The sequence below is a fragment of the Acinonyx jubatus genome, chromosome C1 (genome assembly GCF_027475565.1).
Source record: "Acinonyx jubatus isolate Ajub_Pintada_27869175 chromosome C1, VMU_Ajub_asm_v1.0, whole genome shotgun sequence".
Classification (NCBI taxonomy): domain Eukaryota; kingdom Metazoa; phylum Chordata; class Mammalia; order Carnivora; family Felidae; genus Acinonyx; species Acinonyx jubatus.
This window is the reverse complement of record NC_069381.1, coordinates 174,942,568-174,969,035: the sequence shown is the minus strand read 5'-3', so window position 1 is coordinate 174,969,035 and position 26,468 is coordinate 174,942,568. Positions and strand designations below refer to the sequence as shown.

Below are 26,468 nucleotides of genomic sequence, written 5' to 3'. Positions count from 1 at the left end.
AACTCTATAATATCTTATTTTTACAAAGCTTTTAAACTGCCCTTTATAGTTTTATGTAAAGTCAAATTCATGTTTCTCTGGTTACAAACGTAAAGCTGGATAAGTGCAAACAGTCTAAGAAATTTTGTCTTAAAGAGGAGAAAATAGAAATTGCATATAATAATACCCTTTTAAAAGAAAAACTTAACATTTTGGTTCACATCATTCTAGACCTTTATCTATGTATATATTACTTTACAATATATGTACACATTGTTTCATAACCTGCTTTTTTCCCCACATAACAATGTAAGGTGAGCAGCTTTCCATAACCTTAAATACTCCTAGAGAACATCACTTAAAGTGCCTGCACTGAATTGCATTTCACAGGTGTGCTGTAATGTCTTTAGTCAGTTCTCCCTTATTATAAAACATCTTAAAATCACTCCTTTTCCACAGATAAGAGTTAAGTCTCAAACTTCATGACATATTATATGAAAATCAGACATGAAAAACAGCCCTGTTACTTTATGGTATCAGTTACCTTGCCTTTTTACTTCAGGCTTGTGTTCCACTGGATGAAATTGATTAACAGAACAAACTGATGCCATTCCAGTGTTTACATTTGAGGCCGTAAATGACAGAGTGGGCAAATCCTGGGTTGGAAGTGGCCTTGGGGATCATCTGTTTTTTTGGACTAGATGCTAGGACTAAATATACTAAAGCTAAAACATATTTGGAATTAGAAAGCCTGGGTTTGAAAGTATTCTGACAGTGACTGAAAATGTGACCTTTGGCAAATAATCTGATAGAGAAAATTTCTTCCTCTTACAGATCAGGGTATAATGCCCAACGCTCTCTGTTCAGAGATGCTGCATATGCAAGATCATCTACACAATGCAGTTGTAAAATAGTGAGGTTTATCTCTGGTGTGGTTGATATGGATTCAATCTCCTGGCTTTACAGTCAGTCACAGCTTCTATGAGAAATCTCTTTGAATTATTTGAAAGGAAAAAGCACTTTATAAAATCCAGCTTTCAACTGCAATCAATCTAGCTCTCCCCGCAAAACCACAACGATTGGCCACAACAGGTTTAATACACTATGTTTTCTCTTCCAAAAATCCTTCATTCTCTTAATGGCTTAGAGAGCATTTGCCAAATATTACAGCCACACCAAAGATGAACTAAGCCTTCCTCCCAGGGTAAGCCTTGTCTTAAGCCAGAGCTGCAAACGGGTCTCTACCACCCAGATATCACAGGAGCAGAGCTTTTGAGTTTAAGGATAGTCTGGTAAACCGGAAAGTAGAGTTATTGTTCTGACCACATTAGCACATTATAAATAAAAATCTATTTCACACATCTCACTGGAATTCTGGACCAAGCTGCAAACACTTCAAGCAGCATAACATCCTTGAATAGTACTCGCTAAGTGTGAATAGACGAAACACAATGCTTCTTAACGTTTCTTAAGTAAAACAGATCAAATGGAAATAAATCTAAATAGTCAACTCTCCAATACGTTGTCATCTTTATAAATGTAAAATCAAAATCTTTACTCCGGTTTCCTTAGAGAAGAAATCTAAGTATATCATCTACTACCGTATGATAACCAAGCAATGTCTTATTAACACTGTCTACTTACATTACGTCGAATGTATTTCCTCTTATTTTTGGATTAATAACAAAATCGTACTGTTGTGTCAGAATGATTGTATTCTTCCTTTTTTCCCCCTAAGTTTGCTAGAGCAAGAAAATTTGATTTAAGCTATTCCTTGAGCTCCCCCTGTTGATGGAATTGTAATATGACTCCTAGGTACATTTAAAATAAACCATAGACCTGAAAGTTGTTTTATGTACTACAGGAATAACCGAGAAGTCACAAAATATACAAAGTGGGCTCAGAAAGTTGGGCCAAAAAGAAAACAAAAAAAAAAAACCCAAGGGGTTGGCCAGGCAGTAGGAGTGATCAAAGGAAGTCAGGAAAGAGCCTGGGGAAGATCTAGTGATAAAATGGAGTTCATAAAGTCATAGGGCCAAAGATTGTAGTAATCAAAATGTCAGGAAAACAGGAAGGTAGGATATGATACCTCATTTTCAAATTTCAAATAGTAGTTGTTCCTTATCTGTGAGCACCTGCAGCAGGAGTTCACAGCCCGATAAGAACTTATTTAACAAATCCTCCTGTGGCATTTACTATATACTGGGCACTAAGAGCTTCACTGACATTGATTTATGTAATAATTCTTGCAACAGTGCTATGAAGCAGATGCTATTAGTGTACTTATTTTAGTTAGGGAAACTGAGGCACAGAACGGTCAGGCCAAGATTCAAAGCATGGCTCCCATATCCATGCTCTTGGCCACTAGGCAATGCTGCCTCTGGGATCGGAAGATCTGCCCTGGGAGAAGCATTATCACTTGGCACTGATCTTTGTCCTCCTCCTGCCCCTTGCCTCATCATGTTCCCTCCGTTTGCTGGGATTCCAAGAAGGGAGGTCTTTGCAGGTGTGTGAGGAGCATCTCATCCTTTCTCTACTCCAGCCGCTGCTGTTACTGTTCTCACTGTACCCACCCACGCAGAAATCACGTAGCTACCTCAGCCAGAATCCTTATAAAGTTTAGAAGAAATTTAAAAGAATTCTTTCTCAGAAAATGTTGTTTTTGACCTCTCCCTTATGTTTAACGTGCATCAGTGGGGGGATGGAAATAGCACCATGTTGGGGTCTGCCCCCTATAGCCAACTGACCTGGCTCAAGCCACTTACCCTCACTAACTCCCAATTCCTAATCTGTAAAATGGGCATCATGTTGATCTGCACTTAGAGGGTTGTTAAGAGGACCAAATGACATGGTATGTGTGAGAATCAACTGTGATGTGCTGTGCTGTGCGATAGATGTCTGCTATGGCTCTTCCTGATCAGCCCTCCAGGCTGCCCCTTTGTAAAGAACAGGTATTTACACAAGTGGAGAAATGACTGTAAAGATGGTACCTGACAGGACAAACTGCTGATCCTTATCCTTCTCTGCCCACTGCCAAAGTGCTCGGCTGCAGATGTTCCTTTTCTAGGGCCCCTGAGCACATCCCTCTCTGGCCCCATGTCCCTGAAACCTCAAAGCACCATGTGTGTGTGCCCTTCTTATAGGATCACATATCTCGGGTTCCTACTACCACCCCACATGTCCCCACCCCCTGTCTGATAGGCACGCGTGCATACACAGACATACACACACACGCACACACACACGGGGCACACAGGGGCCCCTCAGTTCTGCTTTTGTGGTTGTCAGAACTTGGACTGAATGATTACTAAATGACTGAGAACAGACCAAGATGTCATGAATGATAGTTTCCCCAGGAGCACCACTCCAGACCTCCCTAGCACCCCCATGCCTCTTTGACTCACATTATCCAAAAAGAGGTGATCAGTCTGGTTGTACAGGGATCCTGGCTATAGGACTGGGTGAAGGGAAGAAGTTGCATTAAACCCATACCATCCCAAAAGGACCAAAGAGGTACCTTAGAAGTCACCTCCGGATTATGGGGGGTGGGGGGGTGAATGGTGGAGCTCTGGGTCCCCCACCCCTGTTTTAGTCAAGATAGCTCTGTTTTATATATTTTACAGGCTGGAACCCAGATGGAAAATTTCTTTTCAAGAATGTGTTTCAAGGTTAAAAAAACATTTGAAAACCATTGGAGTTAGACAATTTCTGAAGCTTTTTTGACTAAGGTTCTATAATCTGCAAGAGTGCAACATGGCGTAGGAGCTTTACTTTTTTGGAAAAAAATGAGTTTAATTTCAAAAATTTGCTTTGGAATTTCACAACATCCCTTGGGAAATCTGTAGACACGCTGTCACAGAATCAAGGTTAACAATTACTCCTTCTTTCTCCCACCTTTGTTCTTTTCCTTGGAAGAACCACTGTGAAGAAACAATTTCATCACCTACCAAGTGGCCAAACTTGGAAGGAATCAGTTCATCCCTATACAATAAACATTCCCAGGAAGGAGACTTTCCCAGAGGTCCTTATCTGGCAAAATGCTGACTAGAGAGTGATTGTTGAAATGTGGAAACTGTTCGAACAGGAAAGCTGGAATTGCAGTCTCTTGAGTTTGCTCTTTGTTGGTAGGCTTTAACTGATAAATGACAGTTTTAGTCTTAGACTGAGGTGTTGGGTAATTTTGTTTATGTGGTGGAAAGTCATGAAGCACAAAGAAGCTATTAGTAAAGCCTGGGTGACTTGAGTTTCATTGAACAGAATAGCCAAACAGATGTTCTTTCAAGGTTCAGGGTTCTCAGACACAGATCCACTACTCACACGCCAACTAGCCCATGCATTGTCACAGGAAGTTAATTTCCTTCTGAACAATTTAAGAAGTTGCAACACTTTTTGGAAGAGACGTCAGTACAAGGATAACACTAAAAACGTTAACTTTTTATGTGGCACCCTCCACACAGTTCCCTTATTTTACTGTGTGAGGCTGAGAATTAGTTGTCATTTTCCATCTATTTCTTATGATTCTGTGATTGGGTCTGTATCTCCTGTGATTGTACCATCATTTCCCCTTTTATCATTGTTTCCCAGCATCTAAGCCAGTGTCTAGCACATGATAGGTAGTCAACAAATACACTCTAGGTGAATGGATGATTGTTTTCTATTCCACGTAGTCTTCCCCATGAAACATTATCATAGACTATGGCTTGTTAAGAGATAAGCAAGGGATTTAGGTGAAAATTAGCTTTATCCCAGTCATATTTTCTTAACGGAGGTTTCCTGTCAAGTCAAAAGCCATAGCTATTTGTTAACATAGTCTAGGTTTCCAGGGTGTATTATTTGGCACTGAGCAGAGAAAAGAAGAATATGGTGACATCTATACCTACCTTTCCTGAGGTTGTGTGTTTTTTTTCCAGATGGAGCCTGGTCAAGCTGTTCTGCCACTTTTCCAGTTTCTTAGCAGATTATCCAGTGTGTGCTTTTCTTTACAAGTATAATAAAGTCAATCCATTTATATTTTCAGTGCCATATAATATAAATATCATATATATGGATGTTTTAAATCCATAATCATCTCAGCTGATTAGGATGGCTTTTAACACAGCCATTAATGGTGCACGTTCTCCACAATGTTTTCCCCAGTCTATAAAGAATAGACCCTGAGAATGTGAAATTGAATAGCGTCCCTGGCTTGGACTACACTGATAAAGTAATAAAGACTTTGACTGATGGCCATGCAAGCTTTGAAAGTTAATGACGCTTCCTTTTGTCAGAGCACTTTTCTCCAGTCATGTGTATTGTGTGTCAGCTTCCTTGCTGGATTTCATTCTCAGTATGCCTCACAACTGCATCAGAGGTTTTAAGTAATCATTAGATATTAGTTTGAATCACTGAAGAAACCTCTCACCATCTACATTCCAGTTCAGTAAAGTAATAACCAAAGCATGAAGCCTTTTCCCAATGTTAATGGACAACTCTAAGCGTCATTGCTCTGTCTGTGGAGTCCTGGTTTCTCACACTTTGGAGTGTGAATACACAGGTGCCATAACACAGAGATCTGAGGAAATCATCTATAATCATGAATAATTATATCATATTTACATTTAATTGTATAAATTAGACTATATAGGCTATTAGTATAGGGGATGGATAGGACCTCATACTCAAAAAGGCTCCCTTTAGCTGTCTGCCAGCTGTGCCCACCCCCCCCTACTGAGAAAGATGTCCGTGGGATCAAGGCAGGGTGCTTTCCCAGAGTCCCAAGCACAGATGGCACCACCAATGCAAATATTTCTAGACACAAGCAGAGGCCAATGGGCCACACTAGTCAGTGAGGTTTCTCACAGAGGTGGAAGTGGGGGTGGGGGGAATGGGCAATGGTCCAGATTGGCCCACCTCTCTCCAGGCCACCATGTTCCAATGGAACTTTGAGGAGTTGAAACTTGGCCAGTTAGGTAATATGAAAGCTTAGATGTCAAGGCAGGAGGCTATATCATATATCAGTTTGTTAATTTGATTTATAATGGTTAAATGTTCAGGCATATGGTATGTGGGTCTCCATCTGTGCTTGCCTCAAGCCTCTTAAATGTTCTATGCAGGCTTATATCATCCTGTCTGCCATTGAACTTAGTGAGAATGTGAAAGGCACCCGTTAGTGAACATGAAATTGTGGATTCTTCGTTTGTCCCAGGGTTTGCATAGTGTAAATACCCTATATAGGGCAGTGAGATTCTCTGTTGTTTAAAAAATGTGGGTTTTGTTCAACTTGGTGCCTAAACACAACCTGACTCCTTCATCTCATGCTCAACTGAAGAAACAGCAATTTATTTATTTCAAGACAGGAGAGGTTTGGGGGGAAACTAGCTATTTCATGCGTTGGATGTCCTGGGAGTAATTTTAGGGATGGTCTAAGGGATTTGTAAGCAAAATTTCCATTAACATAATTTCTAGTAACCCAGTAAGAAGCAATCCCATGAATCCAGCTACCTGAAGACAATGTAAGATATCACACGGGTCCAACCCAAGGGAGAGAGGGGTCTTTAACTTGCTGCTTCCTTTTCAGGAACAAATCCTAGGTTTAACATTCCTCATTGTCAAGAAAGTCTTCTTCATGTAATTGTCCTTCATATCATCATATTAGAACTATTTTTATTATTTGAAACTTAATACAAGAAGATTCCAACTTGTTATTAATACATATTCAATATTAGATCATTTCTCCTAAAGCTGATTCTGCTGCCTCCAATCCTACCCTGAGTTTCTAGTCTCAATAATTCCACTTCTGTTTACAGTTTCCCACAAGCTTTTTTTTTTTAATTGTTAAAGGCTTTTATACCATCTCCAAATTTTCCACAACTCTTTTGAGACTAAACATAATGTGGATACAGCACATTGAGACTCATTGCCTCACAAATTCCACCCGAGGTTCTTGTTAAAATGCAGAATCTGATTCAGTAGGCTTAGGATAAGGCCAGAGATCCTATTTTTCTAACAAGCTTTTATATGACAGTGCTGCTGGTCTTGGGCACATAGCAAGGTGCTGTAAGATTTCATCAAGGAAAACAGCAATCTCTGTCCCACTCTTTCCCACTCTAAACCCACTTTTCAGAGGTGATCATTTTTTGAGTTGAAGTATTATACTAACATCATACTAGCATTTTTTGAGAGAAAGAGAAAGAGAGAGAGAGAATCTCAAGCAGGCTCCATGCCTGGCACCGAACCCAATGCGGGGCTCAATCTCACGACAGTGAGATCATGACCTGAGGAAAATCAAGAGTTGGACTCTTAACTGACTGAACTACCCAGACGCCCCTACCATTTCTTGATTTTTTTTAAAAATTATATATCTAACTCCTGAATTCTTTCTATAAAAGGTTAAACTATGGCTCTTTTATAGCAGATCTCCATACATGTAAATTTCCCCCCACCTTCACAGTATCATTATATAATATATTTTGGCTTAGTCAATATATTCAATGTTTACATTACTATGAGTATATAGTATATATAGTATATAGTATATAGTATATAAAAATTATTAACAGCTGACCATATATCATAGTATAATTGTATTTCCATTCTTGTATTACTTTTAATTTTCCCTGGATTTATTAGTTGCCTCAATTTTTTTTATTTCATCACTTTATTTTATGTACCTGTCACTAATATAGCCCAAAACCCTTCTTCAAAACTTGAAAACTTTTTGCAATATGGCCAAACAACTCAATCTGAGTTTTTGTTTTTTTCTTTTTTCTTGGCAACATCCCTCTGGGAATCCTCCATCACTTGCTCTAATTTGGGCTGATTGCCCTATGATTCTGTGCACACTTATTTTTTTTATTTTTGGGGTTTTTTTAATTCCTTTCACCATCATCCTAGGAAGTGCATTTTCTACTTTACTAGATATTGAGAAATTATTCTGTAAAGTGATGTTACCAACTCCCATCAGCAGTGTATGAGTGTTATCATTGGGTTATGCTTTTGATCTTTTTTCTATTCCATTTTCTCTATTAGTTTTCTGGAATTTCTGTTAGCTTGTTATTGGAGTTTGTGTATTAATTCTTTACTATCTTTTCTATCCTATTTTTTTTAATTTCTTCATTTTTTTGTTTTACTCTCTGGGACATTTCTTTCACGTTGTTTCCAGCCCTTCTGCTGACTTGTCTATTTCTCTTATTATATTTTTAATTATTAATTATTATTTTCTGAATGTTCCTGATGTACTATATTTGTTACATCTTTAAGGATATTAATAAAGAGCTTTAAACATCTTGGGCTTTTTAGTGAATACACATACACACACAAAAGGAGAGAGAGAAATACAATGAACCTTCCATTTATACATCACTCAACTTCAACAATGATTAACATTTGCCTGTCTTATTTCATCTGTTTTCCCCCTATACACACACTTTTTTTTCTGGAGTACTTAAATTCCAGATAGGATAACATCTTACTCATTGATATTTTGGTAGGCAGAACTTCTGGATAAGAGGATTTTAAAAACCTTAACCACAGTACACTTAACACAAAAAAACAAAAAAATAGCAATTTCTTAAAATCTTTCCTTAATAAAACTCCATTATTTAAATTTCTCCATTTTCTCAAAAAGATCTTTTTACAGTTGGTTTGTGCAAATCAGTATCCAACTGATGTCCACCCATTATGATTGGTTGATTTGCCCCATTCTTATGCCATTTATTTGTTAAGCTAATGTGTAAAACTGACCCTGATACATTTTTTGTAAACTCTTCATTTGCTTTTTTGCAGTATCTCTTTTTTCTGAGTTCTTTCGTGTTGATTTTTGTATCAATATTCATGTAACAGGTTTTGTCATGTTTGGTGATTGTCAAATGTTTGCTATTTAGGAGAAAGGCACTAAAAGTCTGGAAGCTCTATGTGCATGTTGGGAATTGTAGACTTAAGGGTGATTATTAGGATCTGAATGTCTTATTGGGGGCCCCCAAAGGCAATGTCTGTAAGGTGTCTCCTTGAACTTGTCCACTTCCCAGATGTCTTTCCTGGAGATGTCAAAGAAAGGGGCACAGACTTCTTCATAGACTTTTACAGGATCTTCCTCTTTTCTGCATTGTATCTTATCCCTTCCCTCAGTTTGGCCTTGGATCTGAAATGCAGATAGCCTCTCTAGTTCCTCTGATTCATCCACTCTAGAGAGTAAACCTTCTGTCCCACTCCAGGGACAGGGAGGGGTGGGGACCTCATTACATGGGTTCAAAATTACTCCCCTGTTCAGCCCTCTTCACTCTCTGGCCTCAGGGCCTCAATGCTTCCAACCCCTTGTTCTGAGAGACACTGCCCCTCATTGCCACCCTCACTCCATACTCCCCCACCTCTCATTGGGCATCTAGATTATAGTTTTACTTTACTAAAAAGTTGACAAAACTTATTGCAGTTTCTGGAGGGAGCAGAGGAAAATACATGTTTTCCACCTGCCATGTTTAACCAGAGGAAAATCTTGCTTTCTTTTTAAATAAATTAATTATGATACTCACTTGTTTCTGTTATATCTACACACATATGCCTCACTTTTATTAATAGTTTGTAAGTTGAAAGGACTAATTTTTAAAAATTAAAAATAAATAATTATTTGTCTGCACTTAAACTGATAAAAATATGCTGGAATTTTGAGTCAGAAGTTAAATTGTTATGGAGACTTAAAATCATTCTGTTTGTGGAAATGAAGATTTCTCACTCTGTATAATACTCTAAATAACTTCTTCAAATAATAAAAGGGAATGTTCCATAATAGGGAATGTTTAGGGCATTCAAGAATGTATTAATTTGTATAGAAGCAGGCCTACTAATAGATAGCAGGAATGCATTTGTAAGATAACAACTTACTTCTTTCTTCCTTAGGGCTGTCACATGGTGACTGAAGAGCTTCATTCTATAACCTTTGAAACACAGATCTGCCTCTATGGCCTGACCATAGATTTAGAGGTAGGTATCAATTAACTCTTTGCTAAAAATATTTTTAGTAATTTGTTGTCATTTGTAGATGAAAGCTGAGTCTTTTCTAGGTTTTAGTACATTCTCTATTTTTTTGTTGTTGTTGTTTTACTTCGGAAAATCATTATGTCAGTTACTAATTAGTCTACATTCTACTGTTAGAATGTATACTATTCTGGTTAGATATAAATGATAAAATCTCATGGGCATTATCAATTCGATACAGATTGAATTTCTTACCCATGTTGCATGTTTGCTGGTTCGTTTTCTGGACTCTTCTGAGTTATGAATATTCAGTGGAAAGCCTTAAACTATGCCACATAGTGATGTATTTTCAAAATTTTAACCTTTACATAAAATCCCTCAGAAAGAAGGTTTTTCTAGCGTAATGAGTAAAGACAAATGATAGGAACTTTAACAGTGCATTGTTTTGATTCTCTTGTAACAGTCACCGTTGTGCTCAAAAAAGGAATAAAGAAATTCTGAGGATTAAATTGAACATGACTGACTCTGAGCTACTTGAAGGCAGGACATCATGACTTTGTCACTCCTTACCAGTGACTCACTCAATGTCTAGCACATAGTAGCTGTTTGACATTTGTCAAATAAATGAATGAACCAGTGCATGAATGAACAAACACGGTTTTACACACCCCAGATACGATCTTATTTGTGGGATGTACTGTTTTAAAGTCCTGCCTTTCTTTTGTTGTCTTGATGAATGTAAATTTGTAAAATGTTTCCATAAATGCCTTCCTCATCTCTTTTCCCTAAACTTCTATTTCTGTGACCTCTTAAGCTGGGTATTTTACTGTCTACAAAGATCTAACCTGTTATGGGGAAGGGACTAATGTAGGCTGATTGGTTCCACACACTATCTGTGAAAGCCTGTTTATTCCATGAGGTTGAAAACTCTGCACCAGTACTACTAGGGTGAGTTCCACAGCAGACCAGGCAGCTATGTTTCTCCAGAATTGCTCACCTCTCCATCTTCTGCAGTTAAAATGCCCCATATTTAGTACTGACATTAATTAGACTGTCAGATCATACCTTGAATATATTGACCATTTCAGAGATAAATTTAAAATTAAATTCTTTAAAGTAACTTATTAAGAGGACAGTTGCAAAATCAATACAACCTCTAATTAGCTGCATTTTAGTCTATATATATGAGAAAATATAAATATCTGTATGATGTCAAGGGAAGATATTAGAGAACCTAACTGACCAAACAGTCTGAAAGAATTCCTGTTTCTATGGCTCCATTCATCCCTGTACTTTGACTCATACATGCTCACAAGTCATTTTAGTATCCAAGGCAGTGTAGACACCAGGATGAAAGGAGTGGAGCTGCCTTGAGATAGCCCTTCAGGGGACAGAGTCAAGTATAAAATCAGTGCAAGGTGCAACTACCTATAATAACAGTGCTTTTTTTTTTTTTTTTAAACCAGACCAGCTCATTACCTGTGGTGATGATTTCCAATGTCAGTCAGTTACCTAATGCTTGGGCATCCATCATTTGGTACAATGTGTCAACCAATGATTCCCAGGTAGAGTCTCTATTCCTATTTCTCCTCCTTTAATTATATTTGATTTGTTTTATTGTCAAAACCCATATGCATCAAAAGATATATATAGATATAGATATATAGATATGAATTTTGAATATGTATCCATATATCTATATATATGAAATTTGGCATGACTTTTTGGGTTATTTTATTCCAGAACTCCAATATATTTAGTTGTATGAATCCTCTCTCATGTTATATTTAAAGCAATATATTCTGATGGGCTTGGACGCTGGGAGGGTTCCAACTAGCAAAACTGACAGACAGGTATTTGTTCTTCTGAGGGTCTGGTCACCTTCCAACTATGTGCATCACGGAGACTTCTAAGCCCATCCTGTGGCTCTGTTAATTGGGCTTGGGGAGACTTCTTGGTCTAGAATTTAGTATCTGACTGCTGTGTTTACCTCCTTACTTTGGGCCACACCTCCAAAGAGACTTTTCTACAAAGGTAAAAAATTGGCTTCCAAATAAGTGACTAGAACATTAACCAATCTTGCCTAACCTACCCTCTGATTATAAATATTTTCAGGTTGATTATAGATTTAATCCATTCTAGGCTCAAGTTGGGTTTTAATGCCACCTGGTGGTTATTTGAGAAATAGATCAAAAAGTGGCCCTAAGTTACAAAGCAAGCCCAAAACAGATGCTCTTCTTATAAGACAACCAGCGAAGGGAGTGGCAAAAAAGATGAGTCAGCCCTTCCCTTTGCTCCATCTTACAAAACCTCAGTGTTGTTGTCCTGGAAACCACCAAGGGCTAGAGAAAATAGGTCAAATGTAAATAACATTTCTTCCTAATTCAAAGCAAGTATTCACTCTTAAGGGAAGAATTTTTTTTACCTTGGGTTCTAGCAACAAGAACAGACATAATGAGTTGGCTCTAAGTGTTCTTTCTCTTTTTTAAAAGTGGGCCTAATAAGGAAACAACATGGAAAATGACTCAGCCTTATTCTTTCTCATCCTCCGGTGCCCTGGCATCTGAAACAGATTAACTGTAGAGAGGAAACAGATAAACTGTAGAGAGGAAGCTGCACAGGGTACATGGTACCTCGCTTCCTCTCAGGATAATAGTGAGAACAGGACTCATTAGAGAAGCCACCCGGTCTTTAAAGCCAAGAAGAGCCTACACCCCTGGAAATAAATGCCATTTCCCACTGTGAGCTACACATATTCAGAGCTTTTCATTCAACTCCAGGATGTAGGAGGGAAGATGGGTCATTTCTTTGTCCTTGGCACAGTACTGTTGCACTAAGATTTCCTCAGCATCCTTCTTCTGTAAGAAAGCCACCAAAGTTGTCATACTGACCATCCCAGATTCTACTCTGCTCCTGGATGAGGAATCTGGAGATGCAGATCATATATAGCTCCTAAAACTTGGATGCACAGCCTACTTACAGAGTTCAGCATAACAATGAACTCTGGTTCTCTTCTTTATTCTATTCTGCTTCAAAACCCAAGCTCCTATACCTTGATTATATTCTATGCTTTTTGGTCATTCATCCAGACACAATTTTCTGGTTCAGGGGAAACTGTCTTTCCAGAAACTCTCTCTCTCCATTCCTCCCCTTCCTATCTCCCACTCTTTGTTGGTGTTGGGTGCTGTGTCTTCTTTCAGTCCCATTTTCTGAAATCTCTTGGATTGATTCTTTTTCTTGCTGCCCAGCTTAGTTCCCGCTCACCAAAGGCCTTCTCCCTGCACTGCACTAGGTTAGTTAATTCTTGCCCTGCTACTCTCCTTAGGACATCTTTTTTGGCTTTCATACCTTCTGCTTCCCAGTACTCTGAGATAAAGTCTCCTCTCTCATTAATGTTGACCCAGTTCCTGGTACAAGCAATCTTGTTTGCAGTTAATCACACAGAAGATGCTGCTGTCCAGATCAAAAGAAAAGACTACTTTATTATCCATAAAACAGGACTCAGGTGAATTATGAATTCATATTGTAGGGTCACCTTCTTTAGCCTGAGACTTAACCATTTTTGTGCTGTGGGATGCTTTGTTTGTTCAAGGTGTAACTTGTACCAACCCGTGATAAACTAATAACTTGATATAGGTTTTGTTTAAGATTATTAGTTCAGAAAAGAGTATTTGTCCGATGATTTGTTGGACAATGTTAAGTACTTATATCAGTTAATTGATAGCCCATAGTCTATGGAAATTTAAAAGATGCCCAATTATTCTTTCAAGGATAGATGGAGCCATATATGTTATTGGACTCAAAGATTAAGGAACTCTTTAGGAAAAGACAAAATCAGTTCAATTAAAAAGCACAACAGAAGTGCACCTGGATGGCTCTGTCGGTTAAGCCCCTGACTCTTGATGTCAGTTCAATTCCTGATCCCAGGGTCGTGGGATTGAGTCCTGCATCTGGCTCTGTGCTGAGCATGGAGCCTGCTTAGGATTCTCTCTCTCTTTCTCTCTCTCTCTGCCCCTCTCCCCCATTAATGCTCTCTCTCTCTAAAAATAAAATAAATCCTTTAAAAAAAAGCAGTTCAAAAGATACCCCAACTTTAAGAAACTAAAGAAGTAAAAATGAAAGGCACAAGAGAGATGAGACAATATTCTGTATTAACTTAGATTGGCATAAAGAGTTTAAAACAGGAACTTTATATATTGAATTATAGTGTGCTCAATGTAATTAATGAATATAATCATCATTAAAAACTCTATTTCAGAACTTGGTTTTTTTTAATAATCCTCCATCTGCCACTTTGAGTCAACTCCTGGAAGTGATGAGCTGGCAGTTTTCATCATACGTAGGTCGTGGCCTTAACTCAGATCAACTCAATATGTTGGCAGAGAAGCTTACAGGTGAGAGCTGGTAGATGTAGAAGACTTGGCCTCTGTTTTGGGTACTCAAGTATTTTAAAGAACAAGGTGATATTACTACTACCGATAATAATAATAATGATAGTCATAATTTATTGACTGTCTACCATATTGTGAGGCACAGAGCTAAATGTTATGTTTTCTTTCCTCAGAAAGGGTATCTCATTGTTTTCTACATTTTATAGATGAGGGTACTTAGTTTCAGACGTTAAGTGACTTGCCACGGCTGCGTGGCTAGTACACAGCAGAGCCAAGACACGGGCCAGGTCTGTCCAGGTCCAAAGCCCCTTCCTTTCCATTCCACTCTCCAGTCTTCAGGGTGTTTCTGTGCCATTTCCACTGAGTGTGATGTGAAGCCTTGATGGTGCCTTGATCCTTCATGTCAATATCACAATGGTCATTAACAACTGGACAATAGCTGATTCCAGGACCAGGGAATTTACTAGAAATTCAAAGCCACCCATGCAATACTTAATCCTCCGTATCAAGAAAATTTCAGTTTTGACTAGTATTTTTTAAACTTGCAAAATAGTCATTGGTACTTCATATAGTGACTATAGTGTAAGATTTTTCTAAAAGAATTTCAAAAGATATCTACATTTTGACAAGTCTGGGTGAACACATTTAGCATTGGATTTGTATGCATTTCTAGTTAAAGTAGGGCCGAAGATGGATTTGAGCAACAGCAGTGAAATCGTGTGTAATTTGGCAAGTGATGCTGGGTTGCCACTTGTACCTACTATGTGATCAATAGGTATTTAAATAAATCAGACCTATTGAAAAAAAATAATTAATAAATAAATCAGACCTTTGGGGAATATTGAAAAATTTAGTTAATGTAAATATGCTTTTTGAACTTTAGTTTATGAACTCAATAGTAGGCATTCAGTAAATATTTGTTGATTGAATAAAGTTTTTAAATATATAGTACAGATAGTGGCCATACCCTTTCAGATTATTATCAAATTATCCTTGTGGGTTATAATTTCCTTAAAAATGTAGATAGAAACTTGTGTATCCTTTCATTTCCCTGGATCAGAGTAGTCAAAGGCTCCTTATTGCCTAATGGATCTCTAGTTCATTCTTTTCATGGCAATAATCAGGACTCCTGGTAATCTGACTATATCTAATTTACATAAATTTATGTTTATTTACCAACATTAGGCAGCTCTTACTGTCTCCTACCTAAGCCATGTTCATGTCCACTATGCCTCATCCTGCATTATTCTTACTACTAGAGTGGTTTATTCATCCTCCTGTGATAACTTATATCCTATTCATTCACTGGGGACCTGGTCCTAAAAACTCACCCTCTTCCTAAAACTATCTTAGCTCCTCCACTAAAAAGAATTTTTCTTAGATGATAAATTTCATATCTTACACCTTTACTGTTCCTAGTATTAAGCACACTGTAAACCCATAGCAGGTGCTTAAGAAATTCTTGAAAGGGGCTGGGCAAAATCTAAATTGAGCACCATATTGAAGAGTTTAATTGTTCAATAAAAATCTCATTCTTTTCTTTCATTTTAGTCCAGTCTAGCTACAATGATGGTCATCTCACCTGGGCCAAGTTCTGCAAGGTACAAACAGGGGAACAAGAATATCATTTAGATCATTTTTTAGTAGTGCTTCTTTTTAAGCCTCCATAGTATTATTGGGGTTTTAAGGGTTTCCTGGATGCAGTTATTTTTTTAACTCTATTGTCTGACTTAGAGGAAATATTTCATTGAAAAATGAAACTTGAATTATTATATCAATTACTATTGAAATAGTATTTGAAATAATATTCGATTATTACTATTGAAATAATCATTGTCCTAACATGTTTTTTTATTCCACTAGGAACACTTACCTGGTAAATCATTTACCTTCTGGACATGGCTTGAAGCAATATTAGATCTAATTAAGAAACACATTCTTCCTCTTTGGATCGATGGGTGAGTTACAGGTTCCATTTTCCATAAGAGTTCATTAGGTTCTTATTTTTATGCTGTTGTTTTTTTCCCTTCTTTTTCTTTTCTTTTTAAACATGTTTAGTGTCGGGGGGGTGGTGGGAATGGTTCGGTTTCCTACATTCTTCACAGAGTACTGATATCTAATCTTAGAAGACTATTCCATTGACTTTTATTACACTCAGTACAAATCTGTTCTTTGTGGATGAAATAAATGCAAGTGTAATAAATCATAGTGTTTGATCAGATAAAACTATGCATTGTTCTATTTTTAGGTATGTCATGGGCTTTGTTAGCAAAGAGAAGGAACGACTCTTGCTAAAGGATAAAATGCCTGGAACCTTTTTGTTAAGATTCAGTGAAAGCCACCTTGGAGGAATAACTTTCACCTGGGTAGACCATTCTGAAAATGGTACATGCTTACTTTTGTTTATTCATGTGAAGTTAGTATTGACTTTGACTATTGGTGTTTCAGTTTTCAGAAGTGTGTAGTGCGTGTTCTGTTTTTCATGTGTTCGGTGAGCTTGAATATTAGTTGTTACAGTTGTCCCAGAAGAGAGAACCGTGAATTTTTCACAGCCTATGTGGGTGTCCTCTATCACATGGCCATATGTACCATCCACACTGCAGAAAAGGGCTAGCATTGTTTTATAGCCAGTGACATAAAGATTACGTGGGTAGGAAGAATGCCCACAAAGAATGCCCTGCAGAAGCCTGAATATTCCTCCCCTCATCCACCCTTTTTTTTTAAGTTTATTTATTTATTTTGAAAGAGAGAGAGGGAGAATGGGGGAGGGGCGAAAGAGAAGCAGCATGTGAGAATCCCAAGCAGGTTTCACACTGTCAGCATAGAGCATGACGTGGGACTTGATCTCACGAACCATGAGATCATGACCTGGGCCCAAACCAAGAGCTGGATGCTTAACCAACTGAGCCACCCAGAGGCCCCTCACCCTTTCTGTTTTTCCAGGAGAAGTGAGATTCCACTCTGTAGAACCCTACAATAAAGGCCGGTTGTCTGCTCTGCCATTTGCTGACATCCTTCGAGACTACAAGGTTATTATGGCTGAAAACATTCCTGAAAACCCTCTGAAGTTCCTTTATCCTGACATTCCCAAAGACAAAGCCTTCGGTAAACACTACAGCTCCCAGCCGTGCGAAGGTTAGTTTCTTTCGGTTTGCTTGTTTTGTCCAGATTTTGGAAAATGACCTCATACTGGAGTAAAGTAAACAAAGTTCCTCTTTTTATGTTTACTTTGATCATCGTAAGACCTAGGGGGTACATGGAGGTCAAAGCCTTAGAAATGAAGTAGTGTGTCAGTTTCTGAGGAGGGATGGCTGGGGCTGTCCAACTCCAGCAGAGTAGTTAGTAATCAATAGTTGTGACAGGACTTAACCATGGCATGGTGGCCTCTTACAGCCACTTGTAGAGTTTGAGTTTTCTCCTTCCTAAAATAGAAGTGGTGCTGACTTCACCTCTATGACTTTGGGAGAAGAAAAATAATGAGGAAGTAATGATTAGAAAGCTGTCACAAGTTAGGCGAGTTTGTTTTCTGCAAAAGAAGCCTGGGGTTTACAAGCTTTATATTTTTTACCTACTATCATCGCACAACTCAGATTGTATGGTTATTTGGCAGGGAGGGGACAAAGGGGTCTGTGCTTCATTCCCCACTACTGCTGGCCTACCAATAACAAGTCTTGACATGCCTGCCTTTCCTGGTTGCAAAGGGGCTTAAATAACACCTGATCAAAATAAGTAATTGGTAAATATTTGTTAAATACATGACAGGACATAAATAAAATTAGCCATGTAACTGTAATGTAAGTTCACCATTCTGTGTCTCTAATAAAAGCGTATATGATCCATTACAATGTTCATGGATAGCCACTAAATCTACGAGCACCATCTTGTGAAATATCCTGCAGTCGTTAACTCCCAGATGGTGACTTGCTGCTGCCCTAGAGTTACCTTAAATCCCTCCAGCACACAAATAAATCAGTCTTTACAATCAAACTTAAACATAACATAGAAGATAGAAGATAGGTAATATAGCTCACTCTCAATTTTTCCCATGCGTTTTGGAGACAGTAATATGCAAAGTCAGATTAGGCCTGTCAAGAGATTTGTTTTTCTCTTCTGGCACATTTCAGGTTCTCTAAAATACTGTTTCATCTATTCAGCTAAAAATTTTTGTGAATCGCTAAACAATCATATTATCTCTCTTCTTTTTAACATTACTTATATTTTTCTAGACTCTTTAATAATTTTATCAGTAATATTGGTAACATTTTATCCTGCCTTTCTTTTCTAGTCTCAAGACCAACAGAAAGGGGGGACAAAGGTTATGTTCCATCTGTGTTTATCCCCATTTCAACAATGTAAGTAACCTTAGCCACATGTAAAATATCTATTACTGAATTTATTTTTTAAAAAATAAGGTTTTCTACAGGAAATTGAAGGATAGAGCAGAGTACATATACCTGACAATAAAGCATTTCAATGCTCAATGTCCCATTTTCTTTAATACATAAAGCGACTCTTCAGAATGCTCCATAGTCTACCATAACTGGAATTATAAAGTTGCCCTTCTATATGCTGTATATTCCATAATAGGCTGAGTGCTCTCATTTCAAACAATGAATTAGGCATCTCCATGTCACAAATAGATGAAGCCCTAGAAATGAGTTCCATTTAATCCTTTTCAATATGTACTTTGTTATCTCTTTAAGCCGAAGTGATTCAACTGAGCCACATTCTCCAACAGATCTTCTTCCCATGTCTCCAAGTGTATATGCAGTGCTGAGAGAAAACCTGAGTCCCACAACAATTGAAACTGCAGTATGTTCCCTTTCTTTTCCATTGCTGGTCAGGGGCACTCCTAATGAAGCAAATGTGTGGTACCTGTTACTCAAAAGGGCTCAAGTTCTGCCTGAGAAGTGAGAAAACACATTTGTTGGAACAATTCCATGTGCATAACACTGGATGTGTCTGTATGTTGCTGTGGGTCACTGACATTATGGGCATTGAAAGCAGACACCTTCCCTCATTTGAACTGCTTTATGTTCTTTCCATCAAAAGCCACTAAAGGGTGAAGTATTCCTGTGCCTCACTCGTGTTCTCTTTGTCTCTACTTTCACCATTGGCCACTGGTCAATATTTATTTTAGTTCAAGCGTCACAAATTCCAATTCTTCTTGATTAATTGTCACTTACATTAGTCTTCAAGTAGTATATGAATTACAATCAACAGCAGCATAATAATACCCTCCTGAGAAGTGAGTCACAATCTTAAATGCGAAATGTGATTTAGGATGCATTTTATCTATTATTGTTCCTCAATACCATCAGGTGATTCAAACCCCCAATTTACATACGGATGAACATACTAGAATAATAGAATCTTGGAGAGACCCTGAGCCCCAAGAGATTTCTATCTGGTGTTGGGAGAAAAATTTTTACTTTACTCATCAAGATTCATTTGGCTAATCTAAGAATTAAATTGACATGAAACGGATGAATAGGAGAAAGCCAAATAATTACTAACTAAATGAAGTACTAAGAGAGAGGCCATTAGAATTTGAAGGCTCACAGTCAGACACTTGAGGCTTATATGCCATTCTGAGCCAAGGAAAAGGGGCTAGGAGTATCGGACTTCAAAGGAATGAAGACAATTCACAGGAAGATGAAAAAGAGTAAATATTTCATAAATAAATGTTTGCTGGACCATACGGAAACGATGGGACACAGAGCAGAATTTTAACAAAGTGTTCATTCCTCCCTGTCTACCATACCTAGTTCATATTATACTGTAGTTATCTATGGTGATAACTCCCTTCCTGGAGCAGGTCCTCTATCTAAATACTTTTAGACAGGCGGCAAGTCAAAGTTTCTTCCTGAGCCTTTTGTTTCTTAAAAATAATCATCCTAGGGGCACCTGGGTGGCTCAGTCGGTTGAGCGTCTGACTTCAGCTCAGGTCATGATCTCATAGCTCTGTGAGTTCGAGCCCCACGTCGGGCTCTGTGCTGACGGCTCGGAGCCTGGAGCCTGCTTCGGATTCTGTGTCTCCCTCTCTCTCTGCCCCTAACCCACTAGCATTCTGTCTCTGTCTCTCTCAAAAATAAAGAAACATTAAAAAAATAATCATCATCATCATCCTAAAATAATCCACATGCTAAAAAGACACATTTTGGGGTGGAAAATATTACTCCTCTACACAGGTTATAAATCAAGTGAGTTTTAGTCCTTCTCTTGAAGATTTCCAGGGATGGAAAATCCATAGTCCCCTCTGGCTTATTTCAGTGTTAGTTGTCTTAAATCATTTAGCTATAGGAGAACTTTTGCTACACTTTACAAGCATTTTCTCATTACATTTTTGTGGGATGAAATTTGTGAATACTTAGTAGTTAATTGGTAGAAATATTATGATGTATATAGTAGATAAGAGACTGTTTACCTAAGAAATTATGGCTTATTTGCAAAACTAATAGTTTCCTCAAAAATCATTTTCATTTTCCAATTTTAGATGAAGTCTCCATATTCTGCTGAATGACAGGATAAACCCTTGACACTCAAAAGAAGGAAGCAAATGAAAAAGCTTAAAGACTGATCTTTGCCAACAATCATATCTTATTTCTTCAGCTTTGTATAGACCAATTTCCAGGAAATGGTTGAAGTCTGAAGCTCTCCTTTCACTGGCATGACACCACCAATTGGGAATGTTTTGATTGGAATGCTAAAAACCAAAGCTTCAGATAAACTTGCAAGATAAGACACTTGAAGAAACCACTGTTAATATAACATTAACAAAAGACTCGTTTGTATATATTTGTTTCATTTCTGATTTTTTTTCTCACATGTTACTTATGATTTTGGCTCCAGAAGGATTAAGTATTAAGATTTCAGAATAGAGGCACCTGGCTGTCTCAGTCGGAAGAGCATGTGACTCTTGATCTTGGGGTTGTAAGTTTGAGCCCCACATTGGATGTAGAATTACTTAAAAATAAAATCTTTAAAAAAAAAAAAAGAAAAAAAGATTTCAGAATAGGTCAAGAATGATAGAGTCACACCTACATCAGTCAAAAACCAGCAAGAAGGCCTAAGAGAAAAGCCAAATAAGCTAATGTCCTGAGTTCTGGCAGGTAAGAGTCGTCGCAATAGATACCAGATGGAAGGAACGGTGAGACACGAACGGCAGCAATTCACAGCGTGTCCTGGAATGAATTATGAAGCCTCGTGATTGCCATGTCAATACTGTCCCAACTTTGGGGTTTACAGCTGTTGGTACCACTGCCGGGGACGACCTCTCCTTAGGGGAAGGAATTCAGTATCATTCTCTGGTGGTATTCTCAGGTAAATTGCACTGAAAGTAGGCACAGAGGTAAAAATCTCATGAAACAAGGGCTCTAGAAGGGCTTGGACTAGGTGAGTCCTATGATCCTTTCCAGCTCTGAGTCCCCAGTCCCATGAATCCAACTTGAGTCTGGGAAAGTGGTTTAGGATGAAGAGAAGTTCCATCCCTTCAGTTTTCTCTGGTGATGAGGGAGGGGAGGGGTTTTACTGGATGCTAATACAAGTATATAAGCTGCAGATCTTTTCTGATCTTTGCCTTGCTTTAGTGGTGACATTGCCCAGATACTGCCCTTAGTTACTAATGCAGGATCCCCCAATACCCAAGACCTGGAGAGGTCTCTATGTCTATAAGCCCTAGGGAAGTTGTTGAACCAGGTGAGGAAGTCACAATACCAAGACATCTGCCATGACCAACTACAAAAAATCTTGTTGCTGGTGTTCAAGGTGAGGTCTGACTGCAGAATCAGAGATGACCATTCCCTCTAGAGGATCTCTCTGTAACTTCTTCTGCCCACCTTTTATCCCTGAGGCAAGCCACACAAAGAGAGGCTAATGTGTAATGGAAAAGGTTACAAAGAAGAAAATAAATATATATATTTTTAATATAACCTGTATTCTCTCTTAAAGAGAGTCCATCTTACCAATTTCATCCTTTATACCCACTCACATGCGCCCAACTGGATCTTATATTGTTCTTTGAGAGGCAAGCTCTGCACCTGCCCCAAGGCCCGTTCCCTTATTCCTTTGCAAGCTCCTGAATAGTACTCTTATGGGCAAGGTGTCTATTGGATGGAAGACCATCAGGCTAACTTGAGGTGCATTCTCCCAGTCTCTCTTCCATAAGCCCCATTTTCTGAAATTCAAATATATCAATTGGCAGCAACATTAGAGTAAACCATCATAAACCTTAAAGAAGTAATCTCCAGGAAATCTACCTAGAAATACTCTTAAACAATTGGATTTAGAAGCTAAAAAAGGTTTCAGGAGCTTTTCATTCCCTGGAATGTATTAATAGTATTATGCACTCTTATTCAGCAAAATTTTTAGAAACTGCCTAATATAGAGCCTGGTAGCAGAATGCCAAGGTCTCATGTATGATCTCAACCATCATTGTTATTTGAGGGTAGATAATACAAGGACATCTGTAGTTTGCTCCCTATAATAGAAACAGAGGCCATGTAGTAAGAATAAGAGTTCAACAAGTGCCTGTTCTCAGTTCAGAAAATCAAAACCAAGCTCTTGATCCCAGTATAGAATTAGTTCCCAAGAGTGTGAGTCTTGCATTCCAGAAATCATGTTTGTGAGAGTAACAGGATTTTGGCAGGGTATTCCTGGATATCCCTGTTTAGTTCAGGGCAAGGTGTGTGCCACATGAGATGAAATGCAATGAATGGGAAGGGAATTTAGACCACACTTCCAACAAATCCTCCCTCAAAAAAAGTTTTTTTCACAACTGGCGCTGGCGGCAGCAAATAAGTAGCATTTAATGAAACAAAGTGTAGATTTATTTTTTAAATATTGAATCACATTTTCACTTCTCCCCTCACCCATCCCAGACTAATCACAGACGTCCATTTTGCTAAACCCTTTGCAAATTCTTTTTCATGTAGACTCATTTTGACCAATTGTCCCAAATATCAATGCCTTTGTCTATAATGTTGAGAGAAGGCAGCTGTCAGTGGATTTCCTCAAAGTCTTCAGGTGGCAAAGAAGACCCCCCAGAGACCCATAAAGAATGAGTATGCTTCTGGCAAACCCAAGGGATTTTTCTTTACATGTTCAGGAGACCCAAGAACTCCCTGCAGAAGAAGGAACAGAGTAGAGGTCAAACCAATCAGAGCTATATTCCAACAGCAGATAAGTGTAGTCTGGACTTAGCAAACTGCCTCTGTGCACACTCCAATTTTTCACAGATACTTTTTTTTTTTTTTTTCAAATTGACCATGAGCATTCATTGATTTGACTGCATTTTTTAGCCTGGCTTATTGAAGTATAATATAATAAAATTCACCCTTTTCTGACAAGCCCATACAGCTGTGTAACTACCACTGTAAGAACATTTCCACCAGAGTCCTCACAAAGAGGATGCTAGAAAAACATGGGTAAGGACATTCTCTGCAACATCCTTAAATACAACAAACAACTCCATGCAGCTTCCTATGTAGGCAGACAGCTCTGTTTAAAATAAATTGGGGGTTGGGGGCAGGGAGGGGCACCCGGGTGGTTCAGTCGGTTAAGTGTCCTACTTGGGCTCAGGTCATGATCTCATGGCTCGTGAGTTCAAGCCTCATGTTAGGTTCTGTGCTGATAGCTCAGAGCCTGGAGCCTGCTTCAGATTCTGTGTCTCCTCTCTCTCTCTCCCCTTCCCCCACTCCAGCCCTGTCTCTCCCTCTCTCAAGAATAATAAACATTGAAAAAATTTTAATAAAAATAAAAATAAATAAATAAATAAATCAGGGGGGTGCCTAGGTGGCCCAGTCCCACTCTTGATCTCAGCTCAGGTCTTGATCTCAGGGTCGTGAGTTCAAACCCCACATTGGGCTCCACGCTGGGTGTGTGAAGCCTACTCAAAAAAAATAGATCATTTTACCCTCTGTTTATAACCTTCAAATGGTTTCTGGTGCTCTGGATTGGCAGTTCTTACCTGGGGTATTCATGAGTTTGGATGGCAAAAGAGTTTTCACAGACTTCTAACTGAAACTTAGAATTTCCCTCAATTATGAATAAAGGCAACAAACCATAACCCTCACCTTTTTCTCACATTAGAGTTGTTACAATTATCTCGAAATATTTCTTATGCTAAGCACAATTTTGAAAATGTCATCAGACCCACTGCTAGAGCCTATTTAATGCCATTAACAAAGAGGCACTTGTATCACTATATCACAAGGTTGGTTTTAATATTTTGATATCTGCATCTCACTGTGGTTGCTTTTCCATTTAACCTCATGTATTTTCTTTTATTCAACTAAAAATATTACTCTTTGCAGGAGTTCATAGGCTTCATCAGACTGCTGAAGGGGCCCGTGGCACAAAAATTTAAGAATCCCAACTCTGGGATGATGACCATAATTCTCAAGGGATCTTTCCAAAGTCATATATTATTTAGTCTCTTCTTAGTCTTCAACTCCTCTCTCATCACCTCCCCCAACAATGGCTTCTCATTCTCCAAAACATACACGCACAAGACTGTGCTACTCTCCATTTCTTTGATGGCCCAGGTGCTCTCCTGCCTCCCTCCACTGCATCTTCTCAAGTCTCCAACCCCACCTTATCCACCTTGCTACCTGGATAATGTTCATACATCCTGAGGATTCTAGAAAGCCTTCTGCCCCCACACTCCCCATGTGCACATGTGAATGACCCAGGTCACATCATGCTTCCAGATCCCCCAGCACCGTTCCTATCAACCTTGTTGTAAAGGCATATTAGCTGTCCTCTTCATTAGACTCTAAGCAAACTCTCTATGGACAGGGACCAAGAAGGTTTTGTTAACAGTTATATCCCTAAAATCTAGTGCAGTCTCTGCCTCTTAATAAATACTTGTTAATGATTTAATATTTGAACACATAGAAGACAGTAATTAGTTCCTTTCTTTATATTGCTCCTTGACCTGCCTGCAAGACTAAGCTAGAATTCTCCATACAACCTTCCAAATTCTAAAATTATGGGATAGTCACTAATATTATACTTCAAATTTAGTAACCAAAACATGCTTGCCATTGCTTCCCTCTACTTCACCTCACTCATAACTTCCAAACTCTGTAGAAATGCTCTGGATGAAATTGTCTGATTATCTGCTTATTCTAACTTCTCTTTAATTTAGAAACCTTATACGTACATTCCTAACATCCCAGACTTCTGTTCATCCATAGATGAACCAAGTGCTCTTGAAATTTCCCCTTAACTCTGCCTTCATTAAATTCATTGCCTTTACTACTCCTGGGGAAAGCCCTACACAACACTCTTACATTAGGCTTGACAGTCATCCAGTTAGATGTCTCACAGACTGCTGTCAATGGGAAGAACCCTAGAGGCTGTCTAGACAGGGTGGAGATGAGGAAGAGGTTGATAAGGATGTAGAACAGTGGTGCTCTCATTAAAATCCTTTGGGGAGTTTTTAAGAGTACACATGTCCTTTATTCTCCTCCCCTCAATTCTAGCTCAAGAAGTCTAGAGCCAGTGTTGAGATCTGAATGGTTGAATTAACCTGTGATTCCTGATTCCAGTGTTGGTTGATGGTATTATGCACTCGTTAAAAAATGTATATTATAAAAATACTGAGATTGTGTATCAGGGACTGCCTTTCTCAACTAGAGTTTCCCATCTGAACCATAAGACACAGTAAGTTATTAGCTTGACTATTTTCCCAGTTGACCCAAGGATGGTACGCAGTGCCATTTGAGGTATATAGGAGAGACAGTAGTTCATACACAGATGCCTCAGAGCATTAGGCTTAATTCTTCCACGGAACCTGGGAGGAGGCAGACTGTCACAGTACAAAGTCCCTCCTGTTGTGAGGAGAGATGAAAACAGACAAGTAATAAATGAGAGATTTAATAAGTGCTATGAAGACTAGAGTAACTGGAAGAAGTGGTCAATGAAGGTCTCTCTGGGGAGATATTTGATCTGAGACCTAAAGAATGAGAAGGAGCAAGTTCATAGACACAGCCAGGAACACAGCATCCTAAAAGAACAGTGCCTAAATAAGACCCCTGCTGATAAAATCTTGAGTGCTTGAGGAAAAGAGGGAGGCCACAAGGAGTAGAGCATGGGGAGACATGGAGTGACTGGGGCAACATGGGTAGGAGAGAGGGTTAAGACCAG

At 38.6% G+C, this 26,468-nt stretch overlaps 1 protein-coding gene across 4 annotated transcripts in view; it reads left to right on the top strand.

The window, feature by feature from the left end:
• The window catches only part of STAT4 (signal transducer and activator of transcription 4), a 113,376-nt gene extending 92,264 nt beyond the window's left edge, over window positions 1–21,112 (top strand). For 2 of the 4 annotated variants that reach the window (XM_027054473.2, XM_053215468.1), the window contains 10 exons: window positions 9,850–9,933; window positions 11,394–11,492; window positions 14,186–14,321; window positions 15,870–15,919; window positions 16,182–16,276; window positions 16,567–16,703; window positions 17,262–17,453; window positions 18,604–18,670; window positions 19,022–19,130; window positions 20,815–21,112. In XM_027054473.2, the coding sequence (XP_026910274.1) occupies window positions 9,850–9,933; window positions 11,394–11,492; window positions 14,186–14,321; window positions 15,870–15,919; window positions 16,182–16,276; window positions 16,567–16,703; window positions 17,262–17,453; window positions 18,604–18,670; window positions 19,022–19,130; window positions 20,815–20,841 (996 nt within the window). In that variant the 3' untranslated portion in view covers window positions 20,842–21,112. The remainder of the gene's footprint in view (window positions 1–9,849; window positions 9,934–11,393; window positions 11,493–14,185; window positions 14,322–15,869; window positions 15,920–16,181; window positions 16,277–16,566; window positions 16,704–17,261; window positions 17,454–18,603; window positions 18,671–19,021; window positions 19,131–20,814) is intronic. The other 2 variants (XM_027054481.2, XM_027054488.2) reach the window with 2 other exon arrangements.
• The last annotated feature ends 5,356 nt before the right edge of the window (window positions 21,113–26,468 follow it).